Here is an 18,790-nt window from a genome sequence, read left to right as displayed (position 1 = left end):
CTAGCTCTGTACGTGGTGGGCCATGTGGGATGCTGGGAATCAAATCTGGGTTGGCTGCATGCAAGGCAAGCACCTTACCCTTTGGTTCTGAGCATACGTTTCTGTCTTGCTTATTACATTTTCTATTAGAATTCGAGTACTTGGACCATAACAGATACTTGAAGGTTTTTTTTTTTTTCTTTTAGAGAAATGCATGAACCATAAAATTGAGGTGCAAGATGGTCTTAGTGCAGGACTTTTACTGTTTTTGCTTGGGGTCTCTCACACAGAGTTCAGGTGCCTGTAAATATGGTCCCACCAACTCCCTTGGGGTTCTACTTCCCACTACCCACTTTTTCTACTCTGTCCACATGGAGCCTTCACTGGCCGATCCTAATGGTGGGTTAATATGCACTGTACTGTGAGGCTCATTCATCAGAGCCATGGCTTGTCCCACTGCCACCCTCCACCAGGGGTGGGACTGTGCCACTTCTCCCCTGGCCAATGCAGGGCCCTTAGACCATGTACACCTGCTAGGAAATAGGACCCCCAAAGTGAAACTCAGTGATACAAGAACCAGTAAATATTAATGTCACAAAGAATGAGGGAGCCAAAGGACCATTCATGAAGTGTGGGTTCCATATAAACCCAAGTTTCACTGCACTGAACACAAGTCAGCCAGCCCAGGGGCACTGCTACCCATATCCCCCATAGACATGCACAGTGGCGCCTCCTTCTGGGGGCCCACCAAGTTTGAGAAAATTAACAGGACAAAACCATCTTTCATTCCCTCCTGGATGATTGCTCCAGGGTGCCTGTTTGAAACTCAGGAACCAGGGTTGCTTCCATGTCTTTGTACTGTCATTGGCCCAGGCTGGCCACCCTGGCAGGTCCCACTGAATGTCATCAGTAGGCTCTGCTGGCAGGTTCATTACACTGCTCAGCAACACTCAGGATTATGAGCTCAAATGATGTGAAATTCTGTGGGAGCACTGTACCTGTAATTCCACGATGCGGCTGCTTTCCTAAAGCAGTGGCTTGGCAATTCACATGGACCCCATTCTAATACTGTTTCCTATTTAGGGACTTTTAAGACACCTGCATCTGATGAAAAATGACTCACAAAGCGAGTTCACATTCACTGCTTTCCAATGTCTGTCACCAGATCACCATAGAGGAAGGGACCCATGAGAAAAGTGGGAATTCTGTAACTCTCAAATTTTCTATTTATCCTTGTCAAGGAGTGGGAATAACATTTCAAATATTCAAAAATCATAGGGATATTGGGAACCACACCTGACAGTACTGGGGGTTAGGGGTTGTTACTAGTTTTGTGCTCAGGAGATCATGTGCTGCTGGGGATCAAAACAGGGCTGGCTGCAAGGCCAAGTGTTAGAAATGTCCCATATTCAAGAAATTTCTCCTCAAAAACATTATCTCCTGGGTCTAATCCTCAGTACTGCATAAGATCCCCTGAGTACAGGCAGGTATGGTGCCTTAAAAAAAAAGATCAAAAACCCCAACACATTCCCCATTGGGACCTGCCCCACCTACTGATCCCTTTCCCACAAATAGTTCAAATATTCAGGCTAAAAACATTTTTGCTTTGGTTGAGGGGGGGGGTCATACCAATGAAGCTCAGGGGTGACTCTTGGCTCTGTGCATGAACCTCATCATGAAGAGACATAACCTCCTACCTGCTAAGCCTGCACTTAGCTTTCAATGCGTGTCACTAATTTTTATCATAAAAAAACCACGTAGGGCTCAAGCAAGTACAGCAGGTAGGGTGCTTGTCTTACATGCAGTTGACTAAGGTTTGAACACCAGTATCCCATATGGTCCTCTAAATACTGCCAGAAGTAATTCTGAGTGCAGAGCCAAAAAAATAAGATACAGTACTTACGGGCCCTGGGCAGATGTACCCTATTGCTGCTGAGCTGGTTAACCTAGGCCAGTGGTCGGCAACCTGCGGCTCTCGAGCCACATGTGGCTCTTTACACTTTTAATTTGGCCCTTCTGTGTGCCGGGCGGCCACTCCAGAAGTCAGGACTCAGCTCCTAGCCTCTGTCACTGCATGCCCTGTGTGGCTCTCAAAATAAATTTCAATCATGGTTTTGGCAAGATTTGGCTCAGTTGAAAAAAAAGGTTGCCGACCACTGAGTCCTAGGTAGTACCTCCTTTCACTGTGAGTAAAGTAGCAGCAAAAGCTCAAGACTGGCCACAATTATTGAACCAGAATTTCTGACACAGGTGTCCAGGGCTGAAGACTACTTGAGCTTCCCCATCCCCCTTGTGCCACCCCTCTCCATTCTCCCACTCTCTGGCCACAATGGTGGACTGCCAGGCCATGCAGACCCCGCCTTTCTGGCTCTTGCTTCCTTTTTGTGGTTATAATGTGAGGGAGCCCCTCAACCCACATAGCTGGCAGTATGCATCACTCCATTGTCTCCTCCAATCCAAAACCAACCATCCCATTTCTGGCCAAAGGGGCAAAATGGTGAGAGGCCACTTGATCAAGAATTTGGCATCTCGAGCTACAGTTAAGGTTTACCTAGAAAATAGATAAATGCCGCAAATAAAACTCTCCAAGCTTTTTTTCCTTCTACAACAAAAAATTCATTTTCAGGCTTCCAACAATTGGCAAATTCATCAAAGAGGAAAAATCATTTTTTTCTGCAAATACAATACTAACAACATGAGAACAAGCAAGCAGCTTTCCCCAGGCCCTCAACAAGATGGGGAAGGAGTCTGGTTGTGGGTCCCCAAGTCCCTCTGAACCCAACAAGTCCATGCTGTGGTCCATGTCCAAGATGACAGCTGAGATGATGGAGAGAAGAGATGTCACTTATTGAATCCCCATCTCCTGTTTCCAGGGTCTTTACTAGTAGATCCATGCACTCCAACACTGAAGAGACTCGTTGCGGGGGTCATTGATGGTTGGTGGCACTGGGTCACACATGTACAATCTCACTGAGCTCCATCGGGTCTAGAGACACGTAGGAGTAGGATGGCAAAGAAGAGGCGGGTGTCTGCAGAACTCCCAGTCTCATTTTCAGTGCCCTTCCTCGACTCCTGTGATGGTGGTGGTGGTGGTGCTGGGCCCCATCACATCTGCAGGCACACGGGGGTGGCTCATGTTCCAGAAATCTCCTTTCCAGGATCCTTCTTAGATCTGGGGGCTACATTCCCCAAACCCCTGGTGCCTTCCATACGGGGCCATCGCTCTGTGGGCACACAGCATATCTTGAGGACAGTTGCACGGATGATGAGATGATGGATGGAGGCTGCTTTACCAGAGTGGGCTGCAGCAGTGTCCTCTCTGCAAAGGTTCTTGGGGAGAGGGGGTCCCAAAAAAGCTTGGTGGGGCCAAGGTGAAGAGAGCCAAGGTGTGCAGGGCGAGACCTAGGAGTTACCAGGGGCGCTGCCAGGGAACATCTTCAACATCTTCTTTCCTCTTGGGGTGCAAACGAAAGGGGTGCAAAGCGGGGAAAGCAGCGGGGTGCAAAGCAAGAAGCCATGTCCCGGTCACATGTGTGCGACCCATGCTCTGGGGCCGACCCGGGTCAACTAGGCCCTGGCCTCATAGGCCCAGCTTGGTTCTTCTCCAGTGTCTCCTCTTGGAATTGTAGCGGATCGTATTGCCGGTTTTCATCCGGATCCACTGCGGGATGGGACGGTTCTGCTTCTGTTTCTTGGCCAGGAACCGCTTGATCCGGTAGGTCTTGTAGGAAGCCATGGCGGCGGAGGGCTGGCGAGGATGAGGATGGAGAAGCCGAGGACCAGCGCGATGCTTCTAACCAACGGCTCTGGGGCGAGTAAAGCCGCTGCGCATGCGCACACGCTTACGTCCTCACGCAAGCGCACGCTGACGTGTCGCGTCAACACACACGTTACCAAGGAACGCCAGGAGGCACGCCCACTGCTGGGCGGGCTATGGAGTATTACGCATGCGTACTTGCCCACCATGACGCTGCACGGAGCCTGGCAGAAACCACACAGTAACAGCTCACTATCAAGGCTTGGGGAACAAAACCAGAGCTGCCTTCTGTTATGCGCAGAGGTGGAGGCAGCTTCAGCTCCAATGTCCACTTGGGTTTTTTTCCTTTTTTTTTGGAAAAAAGAAATCCCATTCACAAAGGAGCGCAGGGCTGGAAAATGAGGCTGCACCTGTTAAGAGGTCCTGGGTGCTCTTAGGGGAGCCCATGACTGGTGAGAGCCCAGCAATGCAGCTGTACCCCCAGTGCTCGCACTTCATCATCCCTATTCTTTTCTACTGGTGACACAGCCCCTGGGGCTCATCCTAGGGATGATTTTATGCTGAGCCTTTAGTGCACGGTGGAGTGAAGGAAGCCCAGGTGTTCTTTAGGCTCGAGGAACCTAGCAGAACATGCACAGACAACCCTTTCTTATGCCTCCTGACTGCAGAAGAGGAAATCTTTCTTTAACAGACTGATCTCAGCTGAAAAGCTGGGGAATGGCTCAGCGTGGTCCTCAAGAATCAGCAGGAGTGTTCCCCCCAAGCACTGAGCTGGCATAGCAACCTAAACCTCAGGGGGTGGCCCAAACTAACTAAAGAATGAACAAAAAATGAAAGATCTATACTGTCCTCCCCCCACCCCCACCGCCTCTGCTTTGCCAGCAAAATTACTGGGAAGAAAACAACCTTAGTATGGAACTTGTCAGGTAGAGGGATGGAGTCAGGAAAGGGGCCACTATGACAGTGATAGGTGAAAGTGGTCATTGGACCAGAGCGAGGTGCTGAAAGGAGGGAAAGGGAGAAGCATGATACCCTACAGTAGCAGTATTGCAAACTACAGTGCTTTAAGAGGGGTGGGGAGGAGAGTGCATGCCATAAAGATTGGGAGAGTGGATGGGAGAGAAAATGGGGAATTTGGTGGAGGGAAGTGAACATTGGTAAAGGTCTGGTGTTGGAAAAATGTATGCCTAAAACTTAATCATGATTAACTTTGTAATTCATGGTTATTGAATAAAAACATTAAAAAATTTGTAATCACTGGGAATAAGTAGAGAAGGTACTGAGGAATACTGAGAAGGTGCTGCGTTCCTATTCTCCTCTCTGTAGATCTTTGGTTCTGTTGGCCTGGGGTCACAGACATTTGAGCTGGTTTTGCTCAGTGTTTTTTTTTTTTTCCTTAAAATGAGGCTGACCTGTGTTTATGTGTGCATTTGTGGATGAGTACAGATAATAAATGCTTTTTACAGAGATGGAAAGAATTCCTGATGCTTTTCCCAAGTGAAATGTGTCTTGGGCTCCTGTGATATTAATCCTTAAATGGAGTGATTTTTGCTTGTTTTTGGGCCACAAGCAGTAGTGCTCAGGACTTTCTCCTGGCTTTATGCTCAGGTCTTACTCCCAGAAGGGTCAAGGGACCCAACAGAATGCTGGAGATCAAATCCAGGCCAGTTTCTTGCAAGGGAAGAAAATGCCCTATCCACTGTAAAATTGTTCTGGCCATTTGAAATGATTTTTTTTTTAGATTTTTTTTCTCCAAATACAGGCTCTCCTGGGGTTGTTTTAATGCATTCCTGACTTTTTAGTCATTCTTACCAAATAGACAGATAAAAAAAAAGCCAAAAAAAAAAAGCCAAAAAAAAAAAAAAGGAACATTAGAACCAACATTAGCCTGGATTTACGAGGGGGTATAGAAGTAACATGACATCACATTTTTCTTTCCAAGTTCTACAGAATCATGAGGGTTAAAGAAAAACCAGAAATTTCAGCAGATGAACATACAATATCCCCACAATATCCCCTTTAGAGCAAACCTATGTCTCCCCTATGTGTCATCCAACAAATACCAATGTTCACACAGGCAGGAGTGAAACCAGGGTCGAGACCTTTGGATTATGATCTGAGACCAACTACACCATGGAATACAAGTGCCTCTTGTAGCATGATGATGCCTATCCCTCTCTGCTCTGGCAGGAAAGGAGATGTAAATCACAGTTTTTTCACATTTTCTGCAATGTGGAGGAACATTTGGGCTGACACAGGAGGGCAGAGAAGGAGTTGGAAATGGAATCTGCCGAGACCTATAGGCCAGATTGCACAACCTTTCACAACCTCTGAGACTAAAGATAGGCATTTAGGGAGAGCCAGAGAGATGGGGAGCTAGTGGGGCAGAGGTCCTGACAAAGTGCAGAAAGCTCTTTCCTTCCTCCCTCTCTCCTCTCTTCCTTCCTTCCTCACTTCTTCCTATTTTCCTCTCTTCTTTCATCCATTCCTCCCTTCCTTCCTCCCTCATTCCATTCACTCCTCCTTCCTTCCTCTTTTAGTCCCCAGTTCTTCCTACTTTCTTCTTTCTTTTTTCTCCCTCCTCCTTTCCTTCCTTCCTGTTTCATTCTTTGAAGGCTACTTCTGACTCTTTACTCAGGGGTCCTTCCTGTTGCTGGGGGACCATGCAGTATTAGAGATCAAACCTGGGCCTCTTGTGTGAAAAACCTATGCTTAGCCTGCAGAGCCTTCTCTCTAGCCTCAAACACTTCCCATGGCTAATCTTAGTCATACAGAGGATGCATAGTTACGCTTAAGAGAATAAATGGAACTGCCTTTTTGTGTTCCCCCAAATTCTTTCTGGATCAGTTATTATTTCCTTCTAGGAATTCACATACTGGGATGCAGAGAGCGCTGACAATCAGAGATCTAGAAATGAACCTAAAGTAACTAAGCTGGGGTGCTCTTCAGCCTTTATGACAGGCACCCCCCCTTAAGGCACTGTGGTTTACAATACATGCATGTTCCTTTCTCTTCTTTCAGAACCTAGCTCTGGTCCAATGGCCACTTCACCTATCACTGTCATAGTGTTCCCTTTCCTGACCGCATCCCCACAGCTGACAAGCTCCCCACTATGGAGCACTAAATAAGCAGGGTCATTTCTTAGGAGCACCCAAGGAGAAGCCCCAAAGACCCATTCTTAGAAAAGGCAGATCTTGGACCCAGCAAACAGGGCCTACCCAGTGCACTTGGGGAGTTGAGTATGGGTAAATGGGAACAGCTTTTCTACTCTGGGGATCTGGTATCATGGATTCCACCTTCAAGAATGTTTCTCTATTAAGACTTGTGTCACCCAGACAGACCACAGGCTGTTGCAGAACCCAACACTATATAAGTTCCTACCTTCTTGCCCATCTGTGGATTCTAAGCTGGCCCATCCTGACTCCACTTCCAGACCTCAAGAAAGCAAGCTAGGTCCCACCTGCTTCTACCATGGTGAACCCCTCCTTTCCAGCTCTCTGGGGGTGCACACAATGTCTGGCCAGTGAGGAAAGGCACAGGGGCCAGGAGGGACTGCAATGGAGTCACAGCACCAAGGAGGAGCACAGCCAGAACAAACAGCAGGTTAGAACAGTTACACATCAATGTTCTTCCTTGTGGAGTACAAACCACCAGTTGGGGCCAGAACCTGGGAGCATGAAGGGGAGCACATCACTGGAAAGGGGAAGGAGGACACATCAGAGGCACCAGTGTTTGTCCTCTTTCTGACTCTTCTCAGATGCCACATGCACTGTCCTTGCCTTTCAATCCTCATGAACTTTGGCTGTTGTAGATTGACAATGGTGATCTTCTTTTTTTGCACTACTGGGGACCAAACTTAGGGTTTTACACTTGGAAAGTTAGCACTCCCCATCTAAGTGGGTACCCTTGGCCCTGATTGCAGTCCTGCAGCAACATGGCTATGCATAATCTTCCCCAATGGAGCAAATCTGTGTTCTTGGGCAAGATGCAAAGGGTAGAATTGCCTAGATCTCTAGGGTTCTCTTAAGTTGTTTGGGGAGCCCACTTTCCACTGAGGTGGAGTCAGTTAATATTTTCCATGATGAAAGAAGTAGCCTCAATTTCCCCTTTGGCAGATTCTTTGAGCAGCTTTGTTTAGCTGTTCCACATTTTATACATTCCCACAAAATCTTGGGCTCTTTCTGAGGAAAAAAAGTTTTCTGTTTCCCAAGACCATAAATTCTGGCCCAGAACCTTGGCTTACAGATATTAAGAGATAATGGGTGAAAATGAAGGCAAATGGTCAACAAGAGAACCCCAAAGGGCCTAAATAGGCCAGATCACTCTTTGTCAGATCTCTGCAGCCTCTATTACATTTGGGGAGGGGGGATATGCACACCCAGCAATATTCACTGCTTACTCCTGACTCTTGTTCAGAAAGTACTCTTGGTAGGCTCAGGGGATCATATGGAAGGCCAAGGATCAAACCCAGGTCAGCCATGTACAAGGCAATGCCCTACCCTACCCACTATGCTACTGCTATGACTCTTCAATACTATTCTTATCACTTGACAAGTTAATACTAATACTCAGTGTCCCTATTAACTCCACCCAGCAAAACAAGACATACTAAATTTAGTCACGTACTAAGTACCTCCTCAGTTGGGGAGTTTCTTTTTCTTTTTCTTCTACTTTCCAATAAACTTTCTGGATTTCAGACTCTTGAGTGTGAGTATTGTTATGACTCAATATTTTTCCTATTACTTTATCCAAGATGGTGAGGCTGACTGTCTGACTGGTGCTTTCACCAAAGTCACAAAGCACTATACAACCCCTTTCAGAAAAACATTAAAGGTAGAATACCACATCTCCATGTGACCACTGAGTGACAGTCTTATTGGGTGGGTTGACCAGGGAACTCGCCAGAAAAAAAATGATCTGCTGATCAAGAGAGCAGGCATCAGGGACTGAGCAGGGAGGGTGCTTGTCTTGCACAAATGATGACCCAAATTCAATCTCCAGCACCCTATAGGGTCACCTGAGCCCTGGAGTAATTCCTGAGCACCACTGTGGGAGAATGTAAGCCCCCCCCTCCAAAAAAAAAGAGAGCACATCAGAGGTTAGACAGAGATTAAGGGTTCATTATGATTTTCCAAAGACCCCTGTGAAGGGAATCACTTGTGCTAAAGGTAATGTTACCATTCTTAGGACGAGAAAGGTGAAAATGCAGAGGTTTTTGAAGTAAGAGGCATTCTCTGGGATATGAAACTGATCAATGTCATTTGAGCTGCCACTCAAGTGGATTGAAAGCATGCAGGGAACTTTATGAGAAAGCACAGGCTGAGGCAACACACGGAAATCAGATTGCTAATTACCCCTTAGCTTCCATCAAAGCTGAAGCAACAGCTACCCGGCCTTTCTTTTGCTGTGCTTTTTCCAAACAGAACACATGGTTTGCAAAGCTGCTCACTGCCTCCCAGGATGGAAGCCATAAATCAGAGGAAAGAGGGACATACTTGTGGAGCTATGCATATGGATTTAGCTTTACCAGGGAGAGCTAGAATATAATATGATATGCGATGTTTAGAGGTGAACTGAGAAAAGGTGACTGCAGGATTGGCGGGTTGGGGAGACCCAAATCCAAAATGATGTAAATGATTCACTGAGATGAATTATGCTTCTATCAATTTCACCAACACTTGACATATCAAGATTTTGGGCTCGGGAAGTTTCGATTTGGTTGAGAAAATGAAATCCTCTGAGCTTTGATGAGAACCTTTTTGAGGCACCATCTGGAGACTTATGTCATTTCAGCAAGTCACAGACCCAGGCATTCCAGCCAATTATTCAAGCTTCAAAGGCAGAATTTTGAGGTGATGCTGTCCTTCATTCTCTCCAGAATACCCCTTAATTAAATGCAAACAATCAAAAGTGGGAACTAATAGCGCAGTGACATTCTCTCAGCCACTAGGGAGTCCACTACAGCCCTTCTGAGTTTTCCTGTGGATGCTGGGAACAAACCAAATGGAATCAATATTCCTGTTTTACTTGTTTTAGGAGCCATGTCCAGCGATGTTCAAGGGTTACTCTTAACTTTGCACTCAGGAATCACTCCTGCTGGTGATCAGGGGACACTTTGGGCTACCATGGATTGAACCCAGGTCAACCAAATACCAGGCAAGCACCCTCCTCACCATACTATCATGCCAGACCTCTGCTTTGGAATTTTTTGTGGAGAAAAACCATGGCACGGTTTAGGGAAAGGCCCCAAGTAGTACTCCAATGACAAGGTAGAGTTGCTAGGTAATTGGTGGGCAATGATGTTCTGAACCTCTCAATTGCATCTCTAATCTGTGTAATGATAGACTTTCCTGGTGCAGCCCCTTCCCCCAGCCTGAGTTTTCAGCTCTAGAGCCACTTTCTTCCTCCCAGTCAGAGACAAGGTACAATCCCAGTGTTCTTGCAACTTCCAGCATAGCTCCATGGCCTGAGCCAGACTGGAAGTCTGGGGGCCTCAGGCCAAGTGGTCTCAAGTGTATTGGTGAGATAAAAAAGGACAGAACTAAAATCGAAGCCAACGTCAACACAATATAATCAAGAGACCTAAACTATAGCAATCTAAATGGGCCTATTATACTGGCAGGCCAGGGGACAAAAGATGGTTGAATGGGATGTACTCTGGGATCACTGGTGAAGGGATGTGGACATTGGTGATGGGATTGGCCCTGATTCATTGTATGTCTAAAATCCAACTATGAAGAACTTTGTAAATCACAAAGTCTCAATAAAACAAAATTAAAAATAAAAACCATCCAGGGGCTGGAGTGATAGTACAGCAGGGAGGGCACTTGTTTGTACATTGGCAACCCAGGTTCAACCCTGGTGTCTCACAGGGTCCCTGAGTCCTACCAGGAGTGATTCTTGAGCACAGTGTCAGGAGTAAGCCCTAAGCACCACTGGGTATTGGCTCAAAACAAAAACAAACAAGCCTCCTATTTTGACCAGTGCCTCTTTCATACTCCCGTCAAATAGTCACCCAGTATCAGGCATTAAAATAACAGTTTTTTGTTTTGTTTTGTTTTATTTTTCCTTCTTTCCTTCCTTCCTTCCTTCCTTCCTTCCTTCCTTCCTTCCTTCCTTCCTTCCTTCCTTCCTTCCTTCCTTCCTCCTTTCCTTTCCTTTCTCCTCTCCTTTCCTTTTTCCTTTCCTTTCTTCTTTCCTTTCTCCTTTCATTTACTTTCTCTTTTCCTTTCCCCTTTCCTTTCCTTTCCTTTCCTTTTCCTTTCCTTTCCTTTTCTTTCTTTTCACCTTTTTCCTTTTCTTTTCTTTTCTCCTTTCCTTCCCTTTTTTCTTCTCTTCCCTTCCCTACCCTTTCATTTTTTCCCTCCGAGTAAGCAACAAACTGAACAAAATAGACTCCCTATATAACCTTAGGCACTCATATTGAGCTTAGTGATGTTCTAAAGAAACAGCCCCCATAGAAGCAAATCCACCCAATTAATTTCTCAATTGATGGCAGGATCCCAGTGTCCAGCCTCTGTCATGCTCCAAACCATCCTTAATCGTGTAGGGAACCTGCAGAAGTCGGGCATTCTGGGACTCAACCTATCTGTTGTCACAACATAGTGGCTACATATGGAAGGACTGGGACTGTTGGATAAGCTGTGATGGTAGAACCTTCATTCTGGGTCAGAGCATGCTGTCATGCTCCCCTGTGATCTAGCAGCCATGTAGCATCAATGTCATACACTTCTCATGCATTCATTCAGACCAGTTCATTCATTTACAGTGTTCTAAGAGTGGCTGGAGGGAGGCAAACCGTATACCTTTCTCCAGGACTGAGACCAGGACCCTGATTCCAGCTCTGAAGTGATTTCATGCTCTAGGCTGCTCCTTTCCCATTATTGAAATAGGTACTTTTTTTTTTTTGCTCTACAAGATGCACATAACCATAAGATTCACATACTATTTTTTAGATGTTCTCCTCCTCTGCACTCAGGCTTCAGTTCCAGATGGCATGTGTTCCATAAGAATGGTAGTTAGCAGAAGGTCTTGATTAAAAATACCCTTCAGGGCCAAGCAAGAAAATAGTAGGGAGAGCACTTTGGTTTAATCCCCAGTATCCTATATAGTCCCCTAAGCACCAGGAGGAGTGATCCCTGATTGCAGAGCCCTGAGCATTGCCAGTTGTGGACCCAAAACCAAACCAACCAACCAACCAAATAAACAAACACCAAACTCCAAAACACAACCTTTTCACTACCTAATTTGGGCACCAGCCTCATTTAGAATCTGCTGCCTTCATAAATCAACACGTGCTTCCTTGTAAAAACTATCACAAGTTCTCTGAGTCCATCTTTCCCATCTGAATCTACAGTGGCTACTTCCTCCTAATGATTTCCTCACAGTGTGTTCCACAAAATGATGAACAATCTACGGTGCTAAGACCAAAAGTTGGTCTTGGGTTATCAGAGGAGGCTCCTGGGCTTTGGGGAAAACAGAAAAATGTAGAAATTCAGCAAACCACAACCTCAATATGCACACACAAACCCACTCATATATATATATATATATATATATATATATATATATATATATATGTATATATATGTATATATATTTAAAAATATACAAAACACATACATATGTACACAAATACACTCACACACATGCACTAAAGCATACTCAGAAGCTCTTACACAGAAACACAGACTCACACATGCTCTTACACATACTTGTCCCATTCACTCACACACAACCCCACTTACACACACACCAAAACACCCAAACTCATAACTTTTCACACAGATCCATACTCTCTCATATACATTCACACATAAATTCATTCACACACACTTATTCTCACACTCACACATGCCTATAACTCTAAAAACATACACTCATTGTCATACATTCACATAGACCTACTCTCGTGAAAACAGACATTAAAACACAGGTGCACTCATGCATGCATACTAACATATTCAAATATATGTTTACACACCAAAAGTTGCATATACACACACCCACTTGCTCACACATATACATAGATGCTCTCACAGACATAACACTCACAGACTCTCCTCTCTCACAGACACTCAAACACACACCCATCAATAGAGCAGATAGAAGGCTCCTGTGCCTTGAGGGCCAGCCAAAGCCCCAAAGACAAAGACCCAGTGTTCTCTCAGCTTCAGAAGGCGGGAAACCAGGCAGTGCCCCAACAAGAGATTGGGAATAAACACTTCTCACAGTCCCTCCACCCTGGCAAAACTGCATCCCAGTAGCACCTCCCTATAGAAGGTTCCAGAAAAAGACACTTCTCAAGCAGTGCTCAGTGCAGAAGGATCCTGCAAGTCCAAGACTCCATTCCTTGAACCCTGCACACATTCCATTGTTTCTTCTTCCTAGGTTGCCTTGAGGAAGGCTGTGCTTAGCTTTGAGCAATACTGTGGCTCAAAGCACGGGTACTGTGGCTCAGAGAACTCAAGGCACTGACTAGAAGTCATACAATCATTGATGCATACAGCCAGGTCCCACAAGTCTGAGCCCTTCCCCTTGACATGGCACTGTTGAGACTCACATATCTGTGTGGTGGTTCTGAGCCTCTTCTCAGGGGACAGAGGTGGCTCTAAATGCTTCTTCCTTTAGTGGTCCTTGCCCAGAGCCTAGAATGAACAGCCTTAGGACCAGGATGCAGCAATGAAGTGAGAAGCAAAGAGAAAGCTGCATAGTATGAATAGAGTGAGGCAACACAGAAATCTCACAGCAACCCTGGACTGCTCTCCACAGTAATGAACTTGCACTGCTGGGATGATGGGGGAGGCCAAGAGTCTCCTTCTGAGTTCTGAGTTGGATTGGAGTTACCCCATGGTGGACAAGGTGGACTCTAAAGCTCAGCCCAGCTCTTGCCCTTCCTTCTGTGTGTCTTTTACAAGTTGCTCAACATCTCTGAGCGTGGACATCTCCCTGGACCATATGGAGTCAGCATTTACAGCTCTGTAGAGCTATCTTGAAGATGAAATGAGAGGAAGCCAGAGTGATAGCACAGTCTGTAGCACATTTGCCTTGCATGGGCCCAACCTTGATTTGATCTCTTGAATCCCATAAAGTCCTCCAAGCATTACCAGGAGTGATTCCTGAGCAAAGAGGCACGAGTAACCTCTGAGCACTAGATTATGTTCTAGGCTGGGTCAAGGAGACTTGGGATTGTTCCTAGGGGTTCACACTAAAACTGTATGTGTCTTACTGTCTAGAAACAAAGTCCAGAAATTCTGCCTCAAGCAAGCTGAGATGGGATTTTCTCACTTTACTTCTGGGGCAGGCATGGTGGGTGTTTGTCCAGGGAGCTATGGGGAAGGGTCCTTCCTGGATAACTCCCAGGGGTACCATGCATGTGCTTAGTGGCTGTTCTGTCCAGCCCACCAAACTCTTTCTGATGAGCTCCCAGAGCAACAAATCACATTCAGAACAATGGAGTATTTTGGGGAAAATCTGCCCAGATCCCACAAGGCCACATAGGAAGGTCCACAAAGCAATTGTGCTTTCTTCCAGATCAGTTTGTTCACCATGTTTCCCAGCATCCATTGGACCTGGTTTCCTTTCTGTGCCCACTTCCCACTGTGTTCTGCCAGTTAACCCCAAGTCATTATGTTGTTTCTCTTTCCAGTTCTGTGATTTTTTACCTGTAACAACCCCCCCACAAGAATATCCTGGGCGTCTACAGGAGATATTAAGAAACACTGTTCTCAGCTTTTCTACATCCATGCATTAAAATCTTAACTCCATCTACTTCCTTTGTTCTGCTCCCCTTTACCCCACATGACCTCTGACTTACACCTCACTCTTTGTGAAGCTCTTTACTGCTAGCAAATTATTATTTGCTGAATAGAATTATAGCCTAGAATAATCTGTTTTCTACCTGTGATGGATGGAAAACATGCTTTTAACTTGCAAGCAAACACCAATTTCTGGATGCTTTATCGCTGCGTGTTCCCAGGTGTTGAGGTGATGAAGCACCAATTGGGGCTAATGGCATGATTCTCACCTCCTAAGCACTTGCTTTGGAAAAGCTCTGAGAACACTGAATTTTGACCACCACTAATACCAGAAAAGAGCCTATTTCATAAGAGCAGTGCCTTCATATCACAGTGCTATTAAGTTTCTCTAGGCTGTTTACATGGTCCCTTTACATGCTCTATTTACATATACCACTTCTAACAAGCTTTCTGGAGATAGCAGATTCTAGAAGATTCTTGAAGACAGAGATGTTTATCATCACATTTCCCAAGGTATGGCTTCAGCACCCACACTGTCACCCCCATTCCCATTCCCTGCCCTTTAGGGACTTTGACTCAACTTCTTGCCAGGAAAGGAAAAACATTTAAAAAAGAGAGTCAAATAGGGGGCCGAAGAGATAGCATGGAGGTAGGGCATAGGCCTTTTATGCAGAAGAACAGTGATTTGAATCTCGGTATCCCATATGATCCCCTGAGCCTGCCAGGAGCAATTTCTGAGTGTAGAGCCAGGAGTAACCCCTGAATACTGTTGGTTGTGACCCCCCCCAAAAAAAAAGAGAGTCAAATAGGGTGACATCTGTTAGACATACCAGCTCCTGTAAAAAGACCACTGATTCAACATCCCCCACTGTCTCACTCCCTATAACCTGGGAATGTTCCAGAAGGATCTCTATGGGTTCATCATCACCAATTACTATAATTAAGGACATTGATTCTGTCTGTCTAACGTGTCTTCAATCCTTCATCTCCATGCAATTATGTAACAACAAAGGGCAGTGGGTCTGTATGGGAAGTGACATACAGGTCAAAGCTTCACCAGTCTCAATAGGGTGGCCACAGAGCCTGGTGAGTCACTTACAATTGTGAAGTTCATGACTTTGAGTATCCATATGGTCATGGCCAAGTTCACCAGGATGAGGATCATGAGGAGCAGGACAAAGAAGTAGAGGCAGCGCTTCCTCCAGCCATAGATGCCCACCTTGTAGACTTGGGGGCCTTCGATACCAGGCAGGGCGCTGCGGGCGTGCGGGAACTGTTCTTGGGGCATCTGGGGGTAGGCAGGGAGGGAGGGAGAAAGAGAAAGAACCTGTTACCAGGATGGATGAGAGAGATTGGATGAGGAGAGTTGGTCCTAGTGTGTCCCAGTGGCTCTGCAACATACATCCCATAAACCATGCCTCACACTGTCATGTCCCCCCAAAGATCTGTGTTTCCCTGGAGTCATGTCTCTCCAAAAAGCTGTGCCCCACAAAGAGCCTTATTCTGAAAAGAGCCATGTCCCCCACAAAGCAGGGTCCCGCACAAAGCAATGCCCCCCTCACTGAGCTGTATCCCCCTTGGAACCATATTCCTGACTGAACCATGTACTCCACAGAGCAGGGTCCCACAAAGAATTGTGTTTCCCAAAGAACTGCATTCCACAGCTGTGTTATCTTCTATAGAGCCGTATACCCCCACAGTTGTGTCCCCCCCAAAAAACATGTCTCTCCAACAGAAAGAATTGACACCAAAGCCATGTCCCCTCCTCTAGAAACATATCTCTCTCCCAGGAACTGTAGGCCTGTCCATGCCCACATTTCAGGGAGAAAGTCTGTGCCCTTTGATCCCTCTGTGTCAAGATTTCCAGAAAATGGTCATTGAGCAGGGTTGAAGACAGTACAGGGAGGGCACTTGCCTTGCATGTGGCTGGCATGGGTTTGATCCTCAGCATCCCATACATCCCCCTGAGTACCACCAGGAGTGATTCCTGACACAGAGCCAGGAGTAACCAACCCCTGAGCATCATTAGATGCGACATTTCCAAAAAGTCAGAAAGGGGACCCAAGATGTGGAGACAGGAGAGCAATATTTGCTGAGTATGAGTCTGGCCCCACCCCTGCACACCACCTCACAAGCTCTCTGGGCAAAGTCCTGAAAACCTCATCATTACCAGGAGGCTCTGAGGGTCTCCAGCGAAGCATGGCTGTAGCCTCGGACCCCTACAGTGAGCCACCAATCTCTGAGCAGCACCAGCCCAGATACAAACATGTAGTGAGCTTCACCCTCACTGTGAATGGTGTAGCTAATCCACACAGGAGGGGGCCACACATTCTGCAGAGGACTCTGGCCATGTTGGAAAATCCAGGCGTAGACACAGTTTCTCACTCACAGTGTGTTGATTCTGAGGGCCCTGACGCATGCAGCTCTCTGCACCCACAGCTTATCCAAGCTCAGAGGTCCATATAAGGCATTTCTCTTGGCCAGCTAATGCTGGGCACCCCAGAGGCAATTGTAACCAATGCATACTCTCAGCTTTTATGTTCCAATCAACACTGTTCTCCCAAAACCCAGTCAGAAAAGGAAATACTGGTTCCTGTGACATGCTCCTGGATGGTGCAAATGCTGGAGAATTGCAACCTCTGACACTCCATGCTTGTTTTCCAAGGACAAGACGATGAGGACTTTTTCCCTGCATGACTCTGCTCGAGTGTGTGGATATAAACAGTAGTTTCCTTAGCACAACCACTACTCCTCCACTCCCATAGAAATGTATGTAGAAGGGGAGCATGGGGAAAGTGTAGAGACTGCATACTACATGGTGGGACAGTTTTCCAGAGCCAGAGCACAGGCAGCATCTAATCCCACGCTTGCCTCTATCTGGGACCCTCAGGACTAGATGCTTTTGCAGGAGGAAATGCAGGAGCACAAGGTTGTCACAACTAAAGGTGACAGCAGCCAAATGGGAAGCAGAGTCTGGGAAGGATTGGGGATCATGTGGGTTCTGACTGCAGCACTGCCAGCAGATGTAGAGAGGCCAGCATGTAAATGGCTGGACTTGGGGCCTGAGGGAGAAGCAAGACACCAAGTAAGTTCTAGCATGAGCGGGGGTACTGGGAGTACTGGGGTACTGGGAGTAGCGTAGGGGTATGTTGTGGAGGGAAAGCTCTGCAGAGCAGAAAGTCCACATGATGTCTGTGAGGACTACTGAGTTGGGATGGGATGTCACCAAGGCATCGTGAGGTGAGTCTGGGATTTAGGGACAAGACCTGGAAGAGAAAAACCTCCAGGCTTAACAATGGACTGTCAGCACATTTGTGTCCCTAATGGGGTTCTGGGGAGTAAGATCTTAGTTTGGGAATGAACAAGCCTGGTGCCCACGAGCCACGTGCCCATGCTTGCACCTCACTACAGATCAGCCGCTCTGGTGGATGAGAAGATGTTTGGGTGTCATTGTGAACAGAGCAGGCTCTGCCCACACTTATACATGGATACAAGCCCGCACATGCCTGTATACAAATGCATATACATGCACTCAAGCACACCTATATAAATGCATACACACATATGCATGCCCATTATATAAATGCATACACATACATATATGCAAATTCAGGACTATACACAAATGTACACACATAAACACACACGTCCTTTTGAGTGAGAGTGGGCAGCTTTCACAGGCCCATGGGCACGTCAGGAAGTGTGGAGCATTAAAAGTGATCATTACAGGGCTGGCAAGGTGGTGCAAGCAGAAGGGCATTTGCCTTGCTCATGCTAACCTAGGATGGACCGCAGTTCGATCCCCCAGTGTCCCATATGGTCCACCAAGCCAGGAGCGATTTCTGAGTGCATAGCCAGGAGTAACCCCTGAACATCACTGGGTGTGGCCCAAAAAGCAAAAAAAAACAAACAAAAAAAAAACACTGTGATTATTAGTTGAAGCTGGAGTAGTTCACTGAGTCCTATCCTGGCATCCCATATGGTCCATCAAATACTGCCAGGAGTAACCCCTGAGCATCACTGGGTGTGAACCCTCTCTTACATCCCCACCTTCTGTCAAAACATCCTCACCTTCTGCCAAAAAAAGAAGATTGTTGGGGCTGGATTGGTGGCACAGCAGTAGGCCTTTGCCTTGCATGTGGATGACCCAGATCAAACCTCAGTTTGATCCCATATGGTCCCCAAGCCAGGAGCCATTTCTGAATGCATAGCCAGGAGTAACTCCTGAGGGTAACTGGGTGTGGCCCAAAAACCAAACCAAACCAAACCAAAAAAAAAAACATTCTTTTATTTATTT

At 46.4% G+C, this 18,790-nt stretch overlaps 2 protein-coding genes across 2 annotated transcripts in view; both read right to left on the bottom strand.

Annotated features, from left to right (window-relative positions):
• The window catches only part of SGCD (sarcoglycan delta), a 129,811-nt gene extending 114,030 nt beyond the window's left edge, over positions 1–15,781 (bottom strand). The window contains exon 1 of the mRNA XM_049775763.1: positions 15,593–15,781. Within this exon, the coding sequence (XP_049631720.1) occupies positions 15,593–15,781 (189 nt within the window). The remainder of the gene's footprint in view (positions 1–15,592) is intronic.
• LOC126012008 (60S ribosomal protein L39-like) lies at positions 3,556–3,846 on the bottom strand. The gene has a single exon (XM_049775791.1). It carries the CDS (start codon positions 3,713–3,715, stop codon positions 3,560–3,562), a length of 156 nt encoding a protein of 51 aa, XP_049631748.1. The 5' UTR covers positions 3,716–3,846; the 3' UTR covers positions 3,556–3,559.
• Positions 15,782–18,790: the final 3,009 nt, after the last annotated feature.

Source organism: Suncus etruscus, chromosome 6, assembly GCF_024139225.1.
Source record: "Suncus etruscus isolate mSunEtr1 chromosome 6, mSunEtr1.pri.cur, whole genome shotgun sequence".
Classification (NCBI taxonomy): Eukaryota; Metazoa; Chordata; class Mammalia; order Eulipotyphla; family Soricidae; genus Suncus; species Suncus etruscus.
This window is presented reverse-complemented; position numbering and strand designations above follow the sequence as displayed.